We start from the raw sequence: 24782 nt of genomic DNA, 5'->3' as shown, positions 1-24782 counted from the left end.
TCAAGTAAATAAATAAGTATATAGTTTAATGAGTATTTAAATAAGTAAATGTAATAATTTCAGTTTCAATTTATACTTAGAATAATAGTCACAGCAAAATATTGTGCTTCAGACTCATTTCACTAATAATATTCTTCTGTAAATATTGTAAATACTAGATTTTAATATAGCATAAGGTAACATTAAGAATTAATCGATTAAATATCTATCGAGTTAGAAGCCAGATCGATAGGTGTATCGGTCGAGCACGAGACGAAAGTGCGTTCACTATGAACAAGAACGTGAACAAGAGAACAAGTTGTTGTGAAATAAACTGAAATAAAGAAATATAAAAAACCTGACAATTATATATCAGGTGTGGGGTAAAGGCCCGAAAAACAAAAAACTCCGTGTGATGCGATATAAAGATATATTGAAAAAGTCAAGATCTGAGCTAGTTGCGATTTTGGAGAGAAAACACGTGCGTTTCGAGGAAGACGCTACCATTTATCAATTGCGGGCGGCTGCGAGAGTTGTTATGGCAAATATGGAGGAAGGAAAAGTGGAGAAGCTGCATCTGGAGGAGCGGGAGCTGAGCAACGGCTCGCCTGTAGAAGCGGCATTCTCAAGTCCGGATGATCACGTTGGCGTCGGTGGTGGTGAAATTGCCCCTATTGGGCATGAGAGTGACAGAGACAGCGATAGTGTTCCGAAAAATGGCGGCAATGCGGCGGCGTCTGGCGAGGTTCTGGAAGTTTCAAACATTGCGGTCGTGAACATGCAGCATCGTGATCAAGTGGCGGCGAACGTAGAGGCAGAAATTCAACATTTGCAACAAGTCGAGATGCTGTATGTTGTGCGTAAACGTGTCGCTGATTTGGAAAATGCGTTGAGCCAGAATAAACCAGCTCGAGGAGAAGACATCGACATGAGTGACTTGAATGCCCTAATCCAACCTTTTTCGGGGGATACTGGATACCCTGTGACGCGCTGGATCGACGATTTTGTAAAGATAATGGATACATACTGCGTGTCGGAGAAAAAACGTTTCATTTTCGCCAAACGTTTGTTGACAGGATCGGCCAGATCATTTATGATTGAGACGGCTGCTCTCACTTGGCCGGTACTGCGAGCGGAGTTGATAGCTGTGTTCGATCTCAGGGTCACCGTGTTCGAAATCTTCAAGCAATTAGAAGCCAGAAAGAAGTCGAAGAATGAGAGCGCCCTACAATATTTTTTTCGCCATGTGCAGCATTGCACGACAAGTCGAGGTGGCAACGGAGGATATAATTCGATTCGTCGTTGAAGGCTTAGGAGACAATTCGGGAGCTGCGTCGGCAATGGCTTATTGCGAATCGTTGGATGAGCTGCGCACAAAAATTACGATTTATGACAAAATAAAGAAGGTGCCCGTCCAGCCGTCAAAAGGAGAGGAGCAGCCTAAGATGATGAAGCCTCAAGTTCGTGCCAATTATATGCAGGATCCTGAAGCTATTCGCTGCTATAATTGTCGAGGAATGGGCCATTTGGCGAGGGATTGCCGACAACCTAAGAGACCGGATGGAGCCTGTTTCAAGTGTTACAGTGTGGATCACAAGTACCAGCAGTGCCCCAAGCGAAAGACGACGACTATGGTAGCAGCAGTGCAGGACCATGAGGGATCTGGCTCGGAGGAATTGGCAGCGGTCCAAGCTTTGGAAATATGAGGATTGCTAGGTGAAAAGGGAAAATATATACGTATAGTAAGTTTGCTTGATACCGGTAGCCCCGTAAGCTTTATTCATAAGTCTTTGATTCCGAATAATGTTGTTTTAAGTTTGAAAAGATCGAAATATTATGGACTAGGAGGACATCCCATATCAATTTGGGGCATATGGAAATGCTTTGTTAAATTTTGTTCAAAAACCTATTCAATATCTTTAAATATAGTCGATGATAATATTCTGCCATTACCAGTATTATTAGGGCGAGATTCACTTAAGATCATTGAAGTTCAATTAGTTCATAAGAAAAACATTAATGCTGAGTATCATTCACCCTTAAGTTCATTAAATATCAATACTAATCAGTCAAACTGTGCTTCTCTTTTCACCGTAAATGCAAATGCTACACATAAAATACGTAATAGTAATCATAAGTTAGATAATAATCATTCTAATCATAACATAGGCTTAAATAACATAAATTCTGGAGAATCTTTGGATGTTGACGATACCGCGGACAAATTCTTAGCTGGTATAGAACCATTTAGAGAGGATTTTTTTGAGATAGGAACGGAGTTTGGACTTGAAATAGCGGGAAGGTGTCAAAAAACTATTCAAAATCATTATTCTAACAACCAATACGATTATAATGTTAAACCTAGATATCGTATGTCCATCAGATTAACCGATACCACTCCCTTTTATTGTTCACCTAGGCGTTTGTCTTATTTTGAGAGAGAGAAAGTTGCAGAAATTGTCGATGATTTGCTAAAGAAAAACGTTATACGTCCTAGTGCTTCACCCTATGCGTCACCTTTAGTTCTTGTGAAGAAAAAGTCTGGTGAAACTCGAATGTGCGTTGACTACCGTGGCTTAAACAAACGTATCGTCAAAGATAATTTCCCTTTGCCTCTTATTGAAGACTGCCTTGAGTATTTGGAGGGGAAATGTTGTTTTTCTGTGATTGATTTCAAAAGCGGATTTCATCAAATAGAGGTCGAGGAAAAATCCGTTCCGTATACAGCGTTTGTTACCCCTCAAGGACAATACGAGTACCTGAGGATGCCTTTTGGTTTGAAGAATGGTCCTGCAGTATTTCAACGATTTATCTCGGAAACATTTTCAGACTTTATTCGAGAAAAAAGAGTAGTTATTTATATGGACGATATAGTTATTGCCACTAAGACTGTAGATGAACACTTGGAGATGTTGGCAAAACTTTTGGATCGAATTAGCGAAAATAATTTGGAGATAAATAAGAAGAAGTGTGTATTTCTTAAGAAAGAATGCGAGTTCCTAGGGTACAATGTTAGTAAATATGGGATTAAGCCGAGCGAAACACATTTGGTAGCCTTGAGAAATTTCCTGTGCCACAGAATGTCCATACCCTTCACTCATGTTTAGGATTCTTTTCGTATTTCAGACGTTTTGTCCTGTCGTTTGCGAGAATAGCTAGACCCTTGACTGAGTTATTAAAGAAAGGTGGTCCTTTTCCACTCAATGATGAGCAATTGAGGGCATTTGAAAATTTGAAAAGTGCTTTAGCTAACCCACCCGTTTTAGCGATTTTCAGTCCTGGGAGAGAAACTGAGCTTCATACCGATGCCAGTTCACATGGTTTTGGAGCTATATTATTGCAGCGGCAGGATGATGGAAAAATGCATCCTGTTTTATTTTATTCCGGTAAAACTACAGCGGCAGAGTCGAGATACCATAGTTTTGAGTTGGAAACGCTTGCGATAATTAATGCGTTACGCCGTTTTAGAGTATACTTAGAGCATAGGCCGTTTAGAATAATTACGGATTGCAATTCGCTAGTGCAAACTCTTAGTAGGAAAGCTATTAATCCTAGGATAGCTAGGTGGTCCCTTGAGTTGGAAAATTATGATTATTCAATTATGCATAGACCCGGTGTTAATATGGCCCATGTGGATGCTTTAAGCAGACAGACAGAAGTTGTTAAGACCCTAAAAAATTGTGAGTTTAGTGGCGACAATGACTTGTTAGAAAACTTTGAGGAAGAACGCATAGAGAACCGTAGAGAGAACCATAGAGAAAACTTAGTTGAGAACCGTAGAGACAACCTTGTGGGAATTAGTAGTGACAACCTTATAGAAAGCCTTTTAGAAATCCGTAGAGACACACCAGGGGATAGTGCGTTGTTAGATAGCCTTTGTGAAGATCCTTTAGAGAGACTACGAGTTATAATGGAAGAGAACCTTAGTGAAGATTCTTTAGATAACGGTGGAGTTAATTGCGAGGATGTGAATAGGGATTACATGGACGGTGGTAAAAGGGCCTGGGGAGATGATAAAGTTGATAAATATGAGTTTCGTGAGGACGCGTTTTTGAAATCAATACCTTTAGTTGGAGTAGTGGGGGCAACACCTGAGGATGTAGACTTGATTTTACAAACGGAACAAATGAGGGATAAGGAAATAGTTCGATTGAGACAGAAACTAGAGAATGGAACCTCGCGTAGCTTTGAGTTGAGAGATGGACTAGTATGCAGAAAGAATGGAAATGATTCTTATTGTTTGTATGTACCCGTTTGCATGGAAGAGCAGATTATTAGGAAATCGCACGAAAAATTAGGACACCTAGCAGCGGACAAGTGCGTTAATGATTTGAGACGGACTTATTGGTTCCCAGATATGAGAACTAAGGTGGAGCGTTTTATAAGAAATTGCCTTTCGTGCATTTTGCATTCAGTGCCGAGATCTATTCATGATAGAACCTTGCACAGTATCCCGAAGCCATGTGTCCCATTTCATACACTCCATATAGACCATTTAGGCCCCCTACCGAGTTTAATTTCAAAGAGAAAGCACCTTTTAGTTGTTATTGACGCCTTTACTAAGTTTGTGAAACTCTTTCCTGTAAATACAACTAGCACTAGAAAAGCGAGAGATGCGTTAAGTAAATATTTTGACTTTTATAGTCGACCTCAAAGAATCATATCTGATCGCGGTACTTGTTTTACGTCGCTTGAGTTCACCACCTTTTGTCAAGAACGTGATATAGAACATATAAAGGTGGCCACTGGAGCGCCACAGGCTAACGGCCAAGTAGAGCGGGTGAATCGGGTTTTGACACCAATGCTAGGAAAATTAGCAGAACCTTTGAGCCAGTCCGACTGGTATAAATTACTCAATAAAGCTGAATTTGCAATTAATAATGCAGTACACAGTAGCACCCAAGTAGCTCCTAGTATTCTATTGTTTGGAGTAATACAGAAGGGACCTATAGTTGATGAGCTTTCTGAATATTTAGATACTAAATTCAATGATGAACCTAGAGATATTGTGAAACTCCGTGAGCAGGCATCTGTCAACATTCAAAATTCCCAGAAAAGAAATGAACAGTTTTATGGTAAGAGACATAGAGCTCCTAGAGAATATAACGTCGGTGATTATGTAGCCATTCGGAATGTAGATACTACAGCAGGAGTTAATAAGAAATTTGCCCCAAAGTACCGGGGCCCTATAAGATAAACCGTGTTTTTGATCATGACAGGTATGAAGTAGTTGATATTGATGACTGTCAGTTAACTCAATTGCCCTTTAGAGGCATTTTAGAGCCTGCTCGCCTTAAGCCTTGGATCACTGATGTTAATGATACAATTGCCCTTTGTATGTAGATCGTGGTCGATCTGTAGTCAGGTCGGCCGAATGTAAATATTGTAAATACTAGATTTTAATATAGCATAAGGTAACATTAAGAATTAATCGATTAAATATCTATCGAGTTAGAAGCCCGATCGATAGGTGTATCGGTCGAGCACGAGACGAAAGTGCGTTCACTATGAACAAGAACGTGAACAAGAGAACAAGTTGTTGTGAAATAAACTGAAATAAAGAAATATAAAAAACCTGACAATTATACTTCTGAATGCTGCCTAAAAGTTTCACAACGATCGGATAATAAAGTTTCAAAATTAGTCAACAGCAAATTTTTAATTGTTTATTTGTTTTCGCCTGCAATTCTTTGTTTTATTATTTTGTCTATTTTCTTTTCTATGTCTTTCTTTCACACTTGTCAAATTAATTGCTTAAGAAATGAGTAAATAAATAAAATATATTTAAACAACTCAAAACTAGAGTTGAGCGTGCTCGACTCTGAGACACCCGTTAACCATCGTAAATAAAAGCAAAAGAGTGCCGTATTCATTTCAAAATAAAACAAATTAATATACCATAAAAATACTAAAAATATACTGAAGGTCGTATTCGGCATATGCCGAATCATAAATCACTAAAAAATACTAAAAATTCAAAAATACTAAAAATATACCAAAGGCCATATTTGGTATTGCGGTATTATTCTCATAATATACCACATTAATATACCGCGAAAGTAATTAAAAATACACTAAAAACTATATTTGGTATATTGATATAATACGTCATTAAAAGCAAAGAATACTAATATACTAAAATGATTCCAAATATTGATAAAATATATACCAGATTGTCAGCCAAAGCAACTAACTCGGAAGTAGCCGCTTTTCGACACGATTTCTTTCAAATTGAGGAGGCGGGAGTGGGCGTGGACAGAATTTGAAGCAAATTTGATGTGCGTGAAACGTGTCCAAAAACATTTTAACTCTATCTCTTATGGTCTCTGAGATTTAGGTGTTCATACGGACGGACGGACAGACAGACAGAATATGTGTATATACTTTATAAGGTCGGAGATGCCTTCATCTGAATGTTACACACATTTCCTGCAGGCACAAACTTATAACACCCTTCTACGCTATGAATAGCGGGTATAAAAATGTATTTAATTGTTGCTTAGAGACAACATCGTCTTTAATATTTAATATTTTCGCTTTGCTTTTGTTTTTGTTTGCTTAGTCAACAGTTCTTTTGTCTGCAGTTTGGCATTGATAAATTGTTGAATAGTATTATTCTTTCAATTCAATTTATTAAATGTATTTAATTTATTTTTATTTGTTTATATATTATTATTTTTATTTTAAATTCATTTCTTTAAAACATTTTCTCATTTTCTCACAGAATTCAGAAATATTAATCATTAGCTTTAGCTTCAATGTTGTTAAACTAAGTTTGCAATTTTGTTATATGTATATATAAATCTGCTTTTAAAATATATATCAAAAATTAGCTGTAGCTTCATTGTTGAATATAAATAAATCTGATATATATAGCATTAGCTTCAGCTTCATTGTTGTATATAAATAAATCCGGCTTAAAAATATATATCAAGCATGAGATTGAACTTCAATGTTGTTAAACCAAGTTTGCAACTTTTTATACCCGCTACCCATAGGGTAGAAGGGTATTATAACTTTGTGCCGGCAGGAAATGTATGTAACAGGTAGAAGGAGGCATCTCCGACCCTATAAAGTATATATATTCTTGATCAGCGTCAACAGCCGAGACGATATAGCCATGTCCGTCTGTCCGTCTGTGTGTCTGTCCGTCTGTCCGTCTGTCCGTATGAAACACTGGATCTCAGAGACTATAAGAGATAGAGCTATAATTTTTTTTCGACAGCATTTGTTATGTTTGCACGCAGATCAAGTTTGTTTCAAATTTTTGCCACGCCCACTTCCGCCCCCGCAAATCAAAAAAATCGAATAACAAGCGTAATTTTAAAGCTAGAGTTCCGAATTTTGGTATATACAATAATAACTATAGTATTTATGATTTCTGAAATTTTAATTGCGATCAGATAAAAATTGTCGAAGTTATTAAAGAAATACTTTTGTATGGGCAAAAACGCCTACTTACTAGGGGTCTTAGTTGCTTTGGCTGACAATCTGGTATATTGTGCTGTCTATGGTATATTTTGAATACGGTACTATGTCGATATACCAAATATACCATTCGGTATATTTTTAGTATTTTTGCAGTATATTTGGTATATTTTGAGAAAATACCGCAAAATATATTTCTTTTATTCAAAATGGGTAGCGGGTATCTCACAGTCGAGTACACTCGACTGTAGCTTTCTTACTTGTTTGTATATATAAATCTGTTTTTAGAATATATATCAAACATTAGCTTCAGCTTCATTGTTGAATATAAATAAATCTGCTTTAAGAATATATAGTATATCAAACATTAGCTTCAGCTTCAATGTTGTTAAACCAAGTTTGCAATTTAGTTCTTTATATAAATCTGCTTTTAGAATATATATCAAACATTAGCTTCAGTTTCATTGTTGAATATAAATAAATCTGCTTTTAGAATATATTATATATCAAACATTAGCTTCAGCTTCAATGTTGTTAAACCAAGTTTGCAATTTTGTTGTCTGTATATAGATAAATCTGATGTTTGTTGCTATTTGCTTGCAATAGATTGTGCTGACACTTTTTATAGGGGTGGAGAAAGCATGGGAGCAAGGGCAATAAAAATGCAAAACAGTCGCAACGAGTGCGTATACGTAATATATCGATTGCTGTACTCACATGATGCGATGGTAGGCATCCGACTGGGTCTGGGCACATGTCACGGACTGCTCGGACTCCGTAGAATCATCGCGCAGCGTCGCAACGCCTAACGGTAAAATGGGTATTATAGCAGCTGTCGCAGCTGCCGCTGTTGCCGGGGGTCCCGCCAATGTCGCCGTGTAACCAGCTGCCGCTGACGATGATGGCGGCGTGCCGTTAAAGTTTCCCGTCTGCGTTTGCGTTTGCGTCTGCGTTTGCGTTTGCGATGGCGATGGTGTGGTGCTTAAGGCCTCCTAAACAACATGTTACAAATGTTAGAGAGCGAAGCGGAAAGTGTAATAAATTGACAGCTGTAAAAAGCAAAATGGGCAATTTCAAGAGTTAAAGAGATAGCATATTTGAACACCTTGAATTCGGCGGATTCCTGAACGGAGAAACGCTTGCGTTCGTAATGGATTTCCCGCTCGATCGAGCGACTCCGAAACGCTGGAGGCAACGAACGATCCGGCGGCGTTTGCAACTTCGGTGTGTCCGGTGTGTGAACTCGCTGCTGCTGCTGTTGTTGTTGTTGTTGGTGATGCAGTCCTGCCACACTCTGTTGCAACTGCAGCTGCTGGCGTTGCTGATGCTGCTGCGAAGTTGTCGGTGGACTTTTCTCCTGCTGCTGTTGTTGCTGCTGTTGCTGCTGCTGTTGTTGCTGCTGCTGTTGCTGCTGCTGTTGCTGCTGCTGTTGCTGTTGGTGATGCTGATGCAATTGCTGCTGCTGCTGACGCTGTTGATTCTGCTCCTCGCGCTTTTGCTGGCGCCGTATCTCAAAGTCCAGCAAACGCGCCTCTCGTTGCTCCTTGTCGCGCTGTTTACATGCAATTGTTGCAAAGTGCATTTTTTGTTTACTACTACAAATTCGTGAGCTCAACGGCCATTATTTAATTCGATACTTATACTTATGCAGTAAGTCATCATTATCATATACTTTTTTGACGCGATTGCGATTGCGATTTGCTTTAATTGAATTGGCATTTGATTAGAATTGGAATTTTCTTTTTTTCTTTTGGTAATTTTTTTTTTTTGTGGGGCTGAAGACGCGTCTGCTTGCACACACACACACGCACACATGAACACACACAGAACACGGCACTCGCAGCAGTTGTAGTAGTAGTAGTAGTAGTAGTAGTAGTAGTGGTAGTGGTAGTAGATGGTAGTGGAAGAAGAAGAAGAAGAAGTTGACTGCACACTGACACACTCACCTTGTAATTGATGGCGTCCTGTTCTTCCTTTTTGGCCTCACGCTCGTTGCGCTGTCGATCGCGTTGCTTTTCCTCGTCGGTTTGCGATGTTTTGCTGTCTGCGTAGCGAGAGAAAGAGAAAGAAGAGTGGGAGAGAGAGAGAGAGAGAAGAAATGTTGCCAACAAATGTTTGATTAATTCCAATTGCAGTTTTCTATATTCTCAGTATTTTATTGTTGGCATGCAGCGAAAACAAATGTCAAAAGCAAGAGAAATCGGTTTTTTTTTTTTTTTTGTAGTTAAATCATAAAATATATATTTTATATATAGAGAACATTCGATAGTTTATGATCTAAAGAAGTAGAGTAAACATTTTCAAGTTTGTTCTTTCTTTATTTTAGAATTTGTTTGTAGGACAGTTCAACATGCTGACAACTCGATAACACATTCCATTTCTATGCACAGGCAACAGGAAACGAAACGAAACAAACGAACAAACGAACGAACAACTAACAAACAACAAAACCGAAAACCAAAACTGAAAACTTCAAATATATATGGTGTATATAGAAAGCAAAAAGTTCTACGCTCCAACATAATGTAGAGAAGGCTTCGCTAATTACAAAACTCTGTTAGTTTTCGCTACATATTTCCCTAAGGCATTCAAAGCTACAAAGATCTAGACTAAGTATTAAATATGCTACTAAATCTAATATTCCGTTTTCCATTTGCAATTAGCTGGCTCCGCCAAGTTTATATTCGATTTTGTCTTTGTCCCTAGATAGTTGCATTTTGTTTATTTTGTTGTAAATATTACTCATACGTAGTGTGTGCACTCTCATTCAATTAATACGTATTGTGTGTTCAATTATTGTGTCAAACTTTATTATTCATGTTCTACATTGTTGTTAAATGTAATATGCAAAAGTGCTCAAAGGATATGCGTCTACTAATCAACTAATCTAATAATCTTCGAACCTGAAAGTTTGCAAATTTTATTAGTATTTATTTAATGAATAGCACATGAAGCAACAGCTTAAAGCATCTAATTGCTGATTTAAAGCTTCTAGCATGGCAAACTATCTAAAAACGCTGTTTTCCAAATTCAAGCTTATAATTATCCAAGTGCGTTGCTAATTTTTTCAGAAATATTCTAACAATTTAATGATTACTTGTAATATCAATGTAATATAAATTACTGCATAAAGCACTAAAAAGCTTCCCATTCTTTTAATATGCGTCTTTATACTCAATTAACTGTCAATCTCCAGTTTAATGTATTGTTAAATATATATATTATATTTATTATCAGTTCCTAATGAACACAATTAGTCAAAATAAATATTAATCTTCAATATTATATCAAATTTTATTAGTGACTTAATTCTCTAAAAAGCTTCTGAAAGCTCGCTTTAAAATTCTATGCATTAAAAAACCTTATTGAAAGCTCCAGCAGCTTTCTGTTTATTTAACATAACCACTCAAAATATATACCACAAACTAAACGATTTTAATGAGTAATTTTACAGCATAACTTTAACTAAATTGCGACTCTTTCCAGCATAGTTAATTAAAACGAAAGCGGCTTAAAGCACTTTGCTAAACTTTGAAGCATTACTAGTTATGATATATTCTAAAAAAAATATATTCTATATTGAAGTTCTACAAATGTAGTTCTACAGGTGAGCTTCACAGTTTGGCTTGTGGCCCTTTTCATCGCACATAATTAATCGTAAGCTGCTAAAAGCTTTCAGCTAGTCTAATTTACTTTTAAATGCTAAACCAACAAACGGATACAACACAAATAAAATCTATTTATACTTTTACAAAATAAGTGCTACAGATTAGCTTTAAATATTTTGTGCCCCTTTACATAACAGTTAATCAATAAGCTGCTGAAAGCTTGAAACTAGTCTAATTTTAATTAGAAGCTTTAAAATGCTAAACCAGCTTGTGTAAATGGCTTATAGAGAAGTGCCACAGATAAGCCGTAAACCATTTGTTCATAAATTTTGTTAAATTTCATCAATTCATCGCAGCGAATTAATCAGTAAGCTGCTTAAAGCTTTTATCAACTCTAATGTTATTTAGAAGCTTTCAAATGCCAAGCCAACTAATCAATACAACTACAAAATCTCTTTTTAAATCTCCAAAATGAAGTGCCACAGATAAGCTGCAAATACATATTTTGTAATCCCTTTCAGCCAGTGTCATTATCGGCTACAAATCGAACAAATCTAATGGAGAAAGCATGAATGAAAGCTAAACTAGGCAAACTGACTGGCAGACTTTAAAGCTTGTTAATATCTTAAATATTTTGTTCTCAATTTTATCAATTTATTGCAGTTAATTAATTATTAAGCTATTGAAAGCTTTTAGCTAGTCTAATTTTATTTAGAAGCTTTAAACTGCTAAACCAGCTAAATGAAAATGGCTTAAAAAGAAATCTAGCTTTGGAAAGAAGTGCCACAGATAAACCTTAAACATTTTGTTCATAAATTTTATTTAATTTTATCAATTCATTGCAACAAATTAATCAGTAAGCTGCTTAAAGCTTTCATCAACTCTAATGTTATTTATAAGCTTTAAAGTGCTAAACCAACTAATCAATACAACTACAAAAACTCTTTTTAAATCTCCAAAAAGAAGTGCCATAGATAAGCTGCAAATATTTTGTAATCCCTTTCAGCTAGTGTCATTATCGGTTAGAAATCGAACATGAATGAAAGCTAAACTAGGCAAACTAACTGGCAGACTTTAAAGCTTGTTATGCACTTAACCTCGCACACACAGAATACACACACACACACACAGAGCACACACACATACACAGAGAGTGCGCACCTTTCAGCCAGTGTCATTGCAGTGCAATTAGCATGTGGACAGTGAGCGGCAAAAATAAGGTGACATCTGTGTAAATGCTTTGACAGCATTTGAGTGTGTGTGCCATAATTGTATTAAGTACATGTGTGTGTGTGTGTGTGTGTTTGAGTACCGTAATAAGTATAACCTCCAAGAGGGGAGAATCAGTTAATTGAGATGCGAGGGGAGAGTGCGGGGTGAGGCAGGTGTTCAAGAAGAAGAAGAAGAAGAAGGCAGAAGGCAGACACGTTATTCTACTTATGGACTTGTGTTGTTATTTTTTAGTGCTTACAATTATTTTTGTGTTTGGCAAAGCGAAAACGGAAGACGACGAACACAAACAAAAAAGGGAAAAGAAGACAAGAAAAGAGAAAGAGAAAGGAGGAAGGGGAGGTGGGGAAAACCGAAAGCGCTGTTTTTACAACCACTTAACGGAACAATCTAATATATATTTAATAGAATAATAATCATAATAATAATCATAAGAAACAATAAACTATGCGATAAATTTCAAGTTCAAGCAGCTACAATAGAGCGAGTGAGTGAGAGAGAGAGAGAGAGAGCAAGAGCGAGAGCGAGGCAGCAAGCGCAAGCGAGCGAGCGAGACAGAGAGAGAGAGAGAGCGAGAGAGAAAGCGAGCGAGCAAAGTGAGTGAGACAGACTTACTCCTTACCTCTAGATGTGTCAGTTGGTTTTGTTGTTGATGATATTGTTGTTGTTGTTGTTGTTGTTGTTATAGTAGGAGATGTTGTTGTTGTTGTTGATGTAGTTGGCAATACTTGTAGTTGTTGTTGTTGTTGTTGTGGGTGTGTCGATTGTATGAGATTTTTGAGCATTTACATTTTTGCAACCTTTGAAGTGCGTGTGTTGCGTGTGGCCAAGCAGACGAAACTTTTCTTTTACTTTTTCTTATTCTGTTTTTTTTTTCCTTTTTGCTTTTTGCTTTTCCTTACTCGGTTTTCTTTTGTTTTGTCGGTTTCTTGAGGGTTTTTTCTTTTGCGTTTTTTTCTTTTATTTTGCTTTTATTATTTATTTATGCTTCCGCTGCTGCTTTGCATTTTTGCGTTTGTTTTTTTGCTTTGCTTTGTTTTGTTTACATTGCTTTCTCAACAGCGGCGACGGCGTTTAACGGCGAAATTAGCAGCGTGTGAGTCTGTGTGTGTGTGTGAGTGGATTGGTGTCAATGTGGTTGTGTGTGTGTGTGGTGGAGTAGGGAGGGGGGGCACAACAAAATGTCGAATAAATGGCCCCTGCGGCATGTGATGTGCAATGTGTGCTTGCCTCGAGGTCGAGCAAACACACTCAATCTACAAATTCCTCTTGCAGCAGCGTCTAACTATATATCTTTGTCTCTGTGTGTGTGTTGGTGTGTGTGCGTGTGTGTGAGTGTCACTTTGTGTGTGTGTGTGTGCTATGGGCATGTGTGTGCGTTTCTCTGGCTACGAATCATGTTCAATGATGCACATACATTTATATATATATAAAGATTTTGATACGATCTTGATCCAGTCTGAGATTAAGAAACTATATACTATATAGATATATATGCATGTATGTACGATGTCGATTAGAACATTAGCTGAGCTGTGGCGTTTACGTTACGTGGTCGGTGGTCGGTGGGCGTGGTCGGTGGTCGGTGGGCGTGGTGAAGGTGGCGTGTCAGGATTTAACGTGGTTTAAACGACATAATATCAAAGAAAAGATAAGAAACAACGAAATTGTGAATGATTATTAATAAATTTCGTTTTCGTTATGTTTTTTTTTTTGTTGTCTATTATTTCTTTTTTTGTTGCGCTTAACTTTTTTGGTCAATCGTAAACCAGTTAATCAAATTAATTAACTCAATAACAGTTTATTTAACTTTTTTTTTGTTGTATATTATTTTAATACACTTGCAGAACAGTTTATAATTTAAGCGAAAGTTCCGAAATTTTAAATATCAAAAATTCACTAATTATATATTTGTAATATTTGCTACATATTATTTATATTTACTTTGAAAACATTTCCCAACAATTTTTAACAAAATCTGATGGCTAATTAATGGAGTAAATTGAACTTTATATGAATATTAAAATTTTAAGATCTTTAACTATTTTTTTTTTTTTTGGAGATTATGGGCAAAAATATGAATTTCAGTATTTTATTTAGTATTTTAAAATATTGAAATTTCTAAATTTACTCAATACTCTATTAATATTCTTCATTCATGAATTTCAACTTGGAAAGAAACTTTGATATTGTTTTGTTGTAGTATTTTTGTTAGCGGTATTTAGTATATTTAGTATATTTACTAGGTACCACATTTAGCATATGCAAAGGAATGCTAGTTTAGAATTTAGAGATTGCTCAATAAAAATGAAATTTGGTATTTTATTTAGTATTTTAAAATACTCAAATTTTCAGATTTGTTGAATAGCTAATTATATAGTAAACTTGGAAAGAAGTATTGAAATTGCATTGTTGTAGGATTTTTACTAGCAGTATATATTTAATATTCAGTATATTAGGTATTTTTTCTAAGTTAATAAACTAGTGAATTCAAAGGAATAATAGTTGTAAGTTTCGAAATTTTTCACATCAGGTGAAGTGTAATATGAATTTAAGTATTTTATTTAGTATTTTAAAATACTGAAATTTTCAAACTTAACTTTAGTGTAAGAAAACTTTAATAATGCATTGTTGTGGTATTTTTAAGAGCAGTATTTAATATTGGGTATATTTCATAATTAGTATATTTGGTATTTTTACTAGACATCAACTAGGGAATACAGAAGACTACTACTATCTGCAAGGGTATTAAATAGTCGGCAAGCCGGCAATGTTTTAAGATTCGAATGATGTCCATAGCTTAAAAGTAGATACCAACTATACATATGTATATAAATGAATGCAATAGGGAAAGGAGTTTTCTAAAAAAAAACCGAAAAAAAAAACAAACGAAAAATGTGAAATCGAAGAAGAAGAAGAAGAAGACAACTAAAAACCTAACTCTGTTCCTTGTTACTCTGTATGATCCAAAGGCGTACCTGATCAGTTTTCTCTTCTCAAAGAATTGGTCTGTAAAATTCATAAGCTACATACATACAACATACGTAATATATATATAGAAATAGAGAGGTATACAATATATATAATACCTAAGGGAATCAGGGAATTTCAGTTTCTTATATTTTGTTTTTTTGTTAAATCAAAATAGAAAACTTAAGAATTTGATGGCATTGTGTCTCAGATACGTTGAAGAATACATAGTTGATATTTAAGATACATATATAGTATATTTTGCTGGTATATTATAGAGTATATATATATATTAATTGTACATCTATAGTATAGAGTATATTTTACGATTATACGATTCAGGTTCACTCAGTTACATCATACGTACATACGTATACAAAACGCAAGAATATATATAGTATAGTATAGTTTAGTATAGTATAGTATAGTATAGTATAGTAGTAGTAGTTATAGTATTATAGTAATCGAACTGTAAACAGAGCAAGAGACTGGGTACATTTAGAGACTTGCCGTTAGAAGAAGGAAAACTCAAAAAAAAAACCCAAAATCGAATCAAACTTAACTCAAACAAAAAAAAAAAGGAGAACTAAGTAACCAAAAAGAAATGGGAAAAAATAATGCTTGTAGTACATATATATTTCATATGTGGAAGAAAAGAAATGAAGTAAAGAAATGTTGCAACACCCAGACGAAAACAGAAAACCCGTACATGCAACTCACTTGAGGAACCGCCGCCAGCGCCAGGTGGCGGATAGGAAAACCAAAATTGATGTGCCAGTTTGAAGTGGCCCAAAGATGGGCTTGCTGCCATGCAGAACGCGGGGAAGAGAAAGAGAAAAAAAGAGAAAAAGAAATACATATAAATGAACAACATTTCGAATATACTAAATATACTTAAGAATACAACCCGAACCCAATCCTAACCTTAGACAACTGCGGAAGCAAATACATTTCACACATTTTCTTTGTCTTTAGTTTGCCTTGTGATTTTTCTTTAGTATTTTGCTCGAAACTAAATTCGTTTCATTGCAAAATAGTTGTTGACATTTATTGTAAACATTTGGCAAACACATTTTGATTTATAGATGTACTAAATTATTATATACAACTATAAATTATTGAAATATTTCAAATGCATTCATCACAAAAGTAAATTCGTTTCTATACAAAATAGTTGCTGACATTTATTCACTTCTAAGGAATAAACCTAAAAGCTTTGTATTATTATTGAAATTGTACTTAAAGGCATATAAATTGATTAAAAATTGCAAACTAGATTATATAGTATTCAAAACCAATTAAAATCTTCAACATTCTATCAAATTTTCCTAGTGACTTAATTATTAAGAAAGCTTCTGAAAGCTCGCTACAGATTTAAGTTTTCAACTATACAAATATATATATTTTTTTTTTCTTGGTAATTATTTCTAATTTGTTTGGTTACAAACAAACAAACCTAATTTAATCGAAACATACATTTTATTGATTAAAATCCAAAAATTTATATTTTGTTATTATATTATCATATTTGTATTGTTATTTTATTTCAAACTAGATTATATAGTATTCAAAACTAATTCAAATCTTCAATATTCTATCAAATTTTTCTAGTGACTTAATTATTAAGAAATTTTATTAATTAAATTATGAAATTTGTATTTTGTTATTATATTATCATATTTGTATTGTTATTTTATTTCAAACTAGATTATATAGTATTCAAAACCAATTTAAATCTTCAACATTCTATCCAAGTGACTTAATCATCTAGAAAGCTTCTGAAAGCTCGCTACAGATTTAAGTTTTCAGATATACAACATTTCAAACTAGATTGAATATTTTTTTGTTTTCTTGGTAATTATTTTTAATTTGTTTGGTTACGAACAAACAAACCTAATTTAATCGAAACATTTCAATAATATATAATACATTTTATTGATTAAATTATGAAATTTATATTTTGTTATTATATTATCATATTTGTATTGTTATTTTATTTCAAACTAGATTATATAGTATTCAAAACTAATTCAAATCTTCAACATTCTATCCAAGTGACTTAATCATCTAGAAAGCTTCTGAAAGCTCGCTACAGATTTAAGTTTTCAACTATACAAAATTTCAAACTAAATTGTATATTTTTTTTTATTTTTCTTGGTAATTATTTCTAATTTGTTTGGTTACGAACAAACAAACCTAATTTAATCGAAACATTTCAATAATATATAATAAATTTTATTGATTAAATTATGAAATTTAAATTTTATTATTATATTATAATATTTGTAATATGGTATTTTTATTTTATTTTATTGTTGTGTTATATTATTTATTTGTATATTATATTATTACAAACGTATTTTTATTTTATTTCTTTCGCGTTGCTTTGTGGTTTTAATACACAACTTTTGTAGACAGTTTAATTATTGAGAACAATTTGCATATTTTAATTACTTTTAAAAAGTTGAGAACCTCCCCAAAAACTATTTTATTGTGTGAGTGAACTTTTTGCAAACTGAATTCGAGCACAACATTACAATTCTTAAATTAAGGAATTGCAACTGTTATTATGATGGAATACTATATAGTATATCATAGGTGGTTTAGTTTGGGGATAGCACGTGACTTTCTGGGTTACCGGCTTTGGAGAAACTTTGTTTCTGTGGTCCTTGTTGAGTACTCACCAAATGGGCTAAAAGCGTGTATTTGTTTTTTTTTTATCTTATTTGTTATTTTTTGTTCCAACTTTTGTTCTTTTTGTTCAGTTTTCACTTTTCTCGCTTTGCTGTTTGGGTTATTTAAATTTTTCTTTGATTAAAAGTTTTCTGCTTCTGTGCTTATTGGGAATGGATCGAAGTTATGTGCTTGCAAATGTGTGTGTTTGTGTGAGTGAATGTGTGTGAGAGTCTCTGCGTATGTGTGTGTGTGTGTGTGTGTGTGCAGCTTTGCGTTGATTATAAAAGTTGAAATTGTTGAAACAGGAATTACACACACAGCAGCAAAATGCAACTAAGTTAATTAAAAGCACACACTCACACACACATACATGCACTCAGACCCACTCTCACACACACACGCACTGACATAGTCACACACACACACACATACACACAGACACTTTCACACACAGCCTATGCAATGATAAGGAAGCAATTTGATGAGCTTTCTTTGCTTGCTCCACTTGCTTTTCTTACACATTTCTTTATCTTTATCTTTATGTTTTTTTGCTGCCTTGTGTCCTTTTGCAATTTGTAATTGATGAGCGCAATATGTCAAAATCAGATTTGTAACAAAATTTTTGTCGTTTGCAAAAGAAGAAGCAGCAGACAGACAGTGGAGAAGAAGGAAGAGGAGTAAGCGTGAAATGCGTGTAATTTAATATTGTGAATATTGTGATATGGAATTGAAATTGGAATACGCGGAATAATACACGAGACACTGCTGACGGAGAGGCAGCAAACACAACGGGCAGCAAAGGCAGCGAGCCAGCAGCCGTTTGCCGTTAGCCGTTTATCGCGGACTCGAGGAGGGTTTCTGCAAGTGCCGACCGAAGCCAAAGTATCATACGCCAACGCCAACGCTGACGCTGACGTTGACGCTAACGTCGGCAGCATCAAATGTTTGTCGTTCGGCCTTCGCCAAATGCAAAAAACAAAGAGGCGCCAGCTTACAAAAGTTCTTGCTCTCCTTAGTGTTGTTGTTGTTGCAGTTGCTGTTGCCGCTGCGCTGCTTTCGTATTTTGTTACACTGCAGTTTGCACCATAAGTGCGAGAGCGCACTAACTAAACGGCTCTCGCACTTTTTGCACTCTCCTAGGCGTTCGCTCTCTCACACTCTCTTTGCTCTCGCAGTGGGCTCTCTCTCACTCGGTCGGCGGTTATTAACGTCGCTTTTCTTTCATTTTGGCATTAACGATACACGAAACCAAAATAATAAGGTGCAAAACACACACACACTAGCACACACGCACGCATGCAGAAGAAGGTGGAAAGAGAAGGAACAACTAATTGCACATTATACACTCACTCACTCACTCTATGCACATTTTGTTTATCTATTTACACTGGCCAGCACAACATAACAACAACAAAAAATGTAGGCTGACATCATCAGCAGCAAAGGATCAAACTAAAAAGAATTCCCCCCCAGCACACACATAAATTTCCCACCCAGTTGAAAAAGTCCTGCACGCATGTGAGTGACTGCAGCAGATCTTGCAAAAGCTTATCGTGTATTTAGTATATACTAAAGGCAGATGCAGTGATTGATTTGCACCGACACTTTGGTCACTCCGAAATTGCAATTGAAATTTATGCGAAATTTGGCATATTTTATGGACTTTAATTGTTATATAAGATTTAATTCATTAACATATGTATATAATTGGTATGCTGAATATTTTGTGTGTAATTTTAGTATATTATTTCAACTCTAGATTATCGAGTGTTATATGATTTAACTGCATTTCTGCATGCGAATTTTTGCAATTAAATGCGATGCGATTGTGCAGCTAGCCATGATATAAAACTATTTATTCAAGGACTCACGCCTCTCACAGCTGGCAACAACCGACACACAAACGTACATACATATATATTTATATATATATATATATATATATATATATATATATATATACTTGTACTATATAGATAGGCAGGCACACACATTGTATCTGATTAGCAAAGGGCGTCAGTTAATTTGTAACGCTTACAAGTACTACATATATATGTATAAATTATCATTATAAATAATTAAAACGTGACACAGTCCATTGATAGTAGTAGAGCACTTGATTAATTTTAAAATGCGAGCACAGAAAAGAATTTCATAGAAAAAAATAGACACTGTTTAATGTAATTTCTTCAAGTTTAAAGTTGTAATATATATAAATATATATTTATATATATATACAGATATCCATTTGTGGCATTAAGTTTAGGCATTTACCATTGACTACACACGAGTAGCCAGAACCGGAACAAGCTAAACCAGGGCACGTTTTGGATGCGTGTGAAGTGCGACTTGTTGTCGGGGACTTGCAATGTGTGTGACGACTGTGGCTGCTGGACTTGATTGCGCGACTGGTGCTGCTCCCACATCGCCATCGCCATCGCCGTCGCCTCGTTGCTACATATATATGCAGCACACATTGTCTCATAATGGATGCCTGATTACAACCGAGCAACGAGCGCCCCAACCAAACACACATGGTTAAAACTCTAACGAGCCACGAAGGAGCCAACAACATCGACTCTCCCTTTGCTCCCGAACAGATAAAAGCGAGAGAGAACTAGAGACCGAAGCAGTAAGCGAGAGAAAAAAAGCGAGAGCGCCTCCCATCACGTCTGCGTGAGAAAAATAGGGAATTCGGCTAAATGACCCAGCAGGAAATGTGAAGTGTGCATGAATCCTGATTCGGGCTTGTTCTCATTTCGCATTTGCTGCTCATCCTTAGCTCATCTCTGCTGTGTCCCAAATGTCATCTGTATTATTACCGGTTAAATGTCTTAACTGTCAGTGGGTCATTTATTCACTGCAAATGCATTAATTCTCAGCATATTACCACAACTCATTTGCATTATTTATTATTCAATGCGGTATTTTCAGCAGTAAAAGTCGAAGCATGTTTGGCGCTAAAATCTCCATTTAAATTCATTGCGTGTGCTTTCGATTTTAATTATCCAACTATCGAACGCTTTTTACAACTTTCCTGGTAAACAAATAATTATAAATATAATTGTACTATTATTTAAAAAGCACAAGCTAAAAACAGAAATGTTAAAGCTCAAATATAAATCTATTTAAAAGAATAATGCAATGCTAACAAATATTCATATCGATACTGCTGCGTATGCGTAATAATGTGCACATCGATACCACAAAGCTCAGCATAGTGCGCACATATCGATAGTTCAGCACGAGTCTGGTATCGTTTTGCCACCACTTTTCAACAGCTGTCTTGATGCATGCGACAATAATAATAATAATAGGCTGCTTTGTGCTCATGTTGTTAGTGACTTAAATTTAATTTTGTAACTCATACTAGATTTATATATTGCATCGTATTTTATGGGCAGTTGTTAAAATTGCAATAACGATTTCGATATATAATTTTTTTAACTGTCGCCCTGCCACCACAACAAGCCCTACGCAATTGCAGTCGCTGCGCCGTCGCTGTCGTAACGGTACAATGCCTGTCATCTTGATGTGCTCTCTCACTCACGCCCACGCCCTTCAAACAAACACAATGGCTGAATGTAAACTGCATTTGTTGATTATTCTGCAAGATCTCAAAGAACAACATAAATTCCAGTATCTCCCATATAAATGGATTCTTATGTATATAATCTGCATTCTTGTTTTTAAACAAGTAACATATATTTAAGTATAAATTTATTTTTATTTTTTATTTACCAGACTACCACATACAAATCAAATACAATTTAAGGGTAAATAATAGTACACTAAAGTGTGTATAAACATTGCAAACAATTGTTGTTGAGTTTGCATTTGGCAGTTGAGTGCGAAGTGTGCGCGTCCAATGAATTAATGTTAATACATATTTAACTACCCGAAAAATGCGCGCCCAAAATAAACAAGATGTTAGCACTGTCTGTGTGTGAGAATGTGCGAGAGCTTCTCATGCACATACAAGCATACATACATACGTAAATATGTAGTCTAACTCACTCTCTCTCGTGTGTGGAATAACAAAGCCAGCCTAGATTACTAACTAGCAAAGCCCCCCAACGAAGAGCAAGAGAGTGACAGAAAGAGAGAGAGGCGTGGAGAGGAGAGTAGCTTAAACAGCAGCAACAGCGACGGCGGGCAAGCCTCCAACGAGCCGTAGTAGCAGCCACTCCACCCCCTCTCTGTGCAAAAATAAACACGATGTGTGAGAATTTGAGTCAGTTTTTAGCTGAAGTCGAAACGAAAAAAATAAATAAAAGGAAAAAAAGAAAACAGTCGCTTGCGCACAGTGAAACGCGAAACAAGCGCTGCCAACGTCGTCGTCTCGACTCGACTCGACTCGTCTCGTTCTCTTGTCCGTTTTGCTTTTTTTTTTTTGCTTTTCGTCAACGTGTTTGCGTCGCGACCGTTACACGAAAAAACAACAAAGTAGCGAAAATAATAATACAAAAAAACACAAATACAAATTGAAAGAGAAATAAAAGCAGATTAAAGAGTTCAAATGTAATTTGCATGTGGTATTAAACAGCTGCTCACACATACACACACACACATACACAAAACAATAAGAGCGATTGACAGACATTTAAGTGTTTAAGCTTTTTGCAATTGATCCAATGTCAGCAGCAACAACAGGGTTGCAACACTTGTCTAAATTGCTGCGTTTGCGCTGCCTCTGTCAACCCTAAAAAACAACAACAACAACAACAAACCGATAACAGCGCGTGCGTGCGTCGACGTCGTCTATGGCGTCTGCGCATGCGCGAGAGAGCAAGAGAGCAAGTACAATAATAACAATAAATTCTTGCAAATTAAGCTGCGGCTAATAACACTAAGTGTGCCCCGCCCCTGCAAATTGAAAGTTTTGCTTTAACCAGTTGGAGTTATTTCGGTCACTGGGCCACTGTGCACACACACACACACACACACACATGCACATACATACAAGTCGTTGTAAGAGCAAAGCGCCAAAGAGAAACAGAAGACAAGAGAGCGCAAGATAGAGAGAGTGCTGTGCTGATTATCCTTCAGTAGTTGCCATCTCATCAATTGCATTGACGTAATGCCAGACACACAGACACAGAGTCACACACAAACGCACACACACATGCGAAAACACTCGTGTAAAGAATTTAGTGTCTATTGCAGGTGTGTAGCCTAAAGTGGTTTCAATTTCGCAACTAGCTGCATTGGTGCGCGGGGGGATGGTGTGGGGAAGGGGTGTGTGCTATCAACTGCTTAACGTCATATCAGCGTCAGTGGCGACGTCAGTCAAAAATTGCATTTTTTGTTGTTTGTTTTGTTTTTATTTTTTAATTATTGTTTGTTATTTATGCCGCTTGATGGGCGGTAATTTTTGCTGTCAACCATGTGTGCATGACTGATCATGATGGCATACTGTAAGTATCGCTCTCTCTCTCTCTCTCCCCCTCTCTTTCGCTGTCTCTCTTTTCTCTCTGTCTGTGGCCACTGGCCGCTGTTGCGTCTGCGTCATGCTGTCGACGTCGGCCACACTGACGTCATAGCGACAATGGCGCGAACAAAGTGCGATCGCCTTGGTGGCTGTGGCTGCGGCTGCTCATTGCACAGTGGGCCAACGCATCGTGAACATGCAATAAAATTATATTTACAATTATAAATTATAAAATATCCCATCAATATTTTAATCAACAAAATAAATGTGATTTTATTTGATATGTTTAATAAAATAATTGTATAGCTTTGTCGTGAAAAGTTTGACCAGATTTTAATAATATTTGATTTGATTTGATATTTGTAAAGTGTTTTCCGTTAGAGTTCAAAAGCTTTTGGGATACAATTGATTGAATAATTACTGATCCATATTAACTGAGAGTATTGAATTGATATCTCATTATCAATCATTGTAAAATTCAAAAGAGAACAACTAAGTTGCCTTTTGATTCATTTCAAATTCATTCACATCTTATTCACAGTTGTTTCTCAGCGCTTGGGAAACAATAATAAGTGCAATTGTAACTGGAATAATGTGAAAGCATCTGTGATAAGTGCATATGTATATACTACTTTCAATATGTAAATATATAAATCATTTAAATACATTGACGTCAACAGAGCAACAGGCGCCTGACAGAAATTTCGTTTCTTTGTTATTATTTTTTTTTTGTATGACTAAACAACTTATTTTTAAGCTAGAAGTTCTCGAAACTATCAAAGTAAGAATGAATAACTCACAAAAGTGGATGCTAAAATTATTGCCATACAGTGAATTATGATGACAAGGGCAATTGTAAATGAAACAAAAAAATTGAATGATAAACACAATCGTGAATTTCACAGAATTCGAAATTGACGTATTCATGACATTCATGGAGTTCAAGATAAATGAATACATCTAGTCAGAGGTGCAAAGGTAATTTAATTTTTTAACAGTCACCGAAATTGACGTAACTCGCATAGTGACGTACATTTACTTAAAAACTTCTCAGGCTGCTGAATTGTGTTTAAAGTTTATTAGTAATGAGTTTCTTTTTAATAGTGCAATATTTTTACTGTATAAATTGTTATGAATACATTCAATTTATTAACTGAACATTCATTTTAAATAAATTGAAATTATTTAAAAGTATATTTAATAATTTGGGGTGCACTTATTATTTTGTTCACAATTGTCTGGAACTGATCAACGAGCTTATCACTGCCTCAGCATAGTAGGGTTCTAAAATACACGCCTGCTATTGCGTATCGCTCACCTGCAAAAAAAAATATACTTAATTAAAGCACTTGCAATAATGTAATTCGTATAAATGCAATTTGATGGCGCTTATCGCGATTGCCGCTTTATAAATTATCTGATTAATTAAAAGTAGAAATACCAAAAAAGAAACAATTTTG

At 35.5% G+C, this 24782-nt stretch overlaps 1 protein-coding gene across 2 annotated transcripts in view; it reads right to left on the bottom strand.

Moving 5' to 3' along the window:
* LOC132795401 (putative cyclin-dependent serine/threonine-protein kinase DDB_G0272797/DDB_G0274007) overlaps positions 1-18744 on the bottom strand; it is a 40612-nt gene extending 21868 nt beyond the window's left edge. The window contains exons 1-7 of one of the 2 annotated variants that reach the window (XM_060806094.1): positions 18646-18744; positions 17900-18000; positions 15936-16019; positions 12868-13778; positions 9354-9451; positions 8513-8959; positions 8125-8399 (exon numbers count right to left, since the gene is read on the bottom strand). In XM_060806094.1, coding sequence (XP_060662077.1) covers positions 8125-8399; positions 8513-8959; positions 9354-9451; positions 12868-13030 — 983 coding nt within the window. In that variant the 5' untranslated portion in view covers positions 13031-13778; positions 15936-16019; positions 17900-18000; positions 18646-18744. The remainder of the gene's footprint in view (positions 1-8124; positions 8400-8512; positions 8960-9353; positions 9452-12867; positions 13779-15935; positions 16020-17899; positions 18001-18645) is intronic. The other variant, XM_060806093.1, reaches the window with a different exon arrangement.
* Positions 18745-24782: the final 6038 nt, after the last annotated feature.

Source organism: Drosophila nasuta, chromosome X (genome assembly GCF_023558535.2).
Source record: "Drosophila nasuta strain 15112-1781.00 chromosome X, ASM2355853v1, whole genome shotgun sequence".
Lineage (NCBI taxonomy): Eukaryota > Metazoa > Arthropoda > Insecta > Diptera > Drosophilidae > Drosophila > Drosophila nasuta.
Note: the sequence above shows the minus strand (reverse complement) of the source record. Positions and strands in the feature narration are given on the sequence as shown.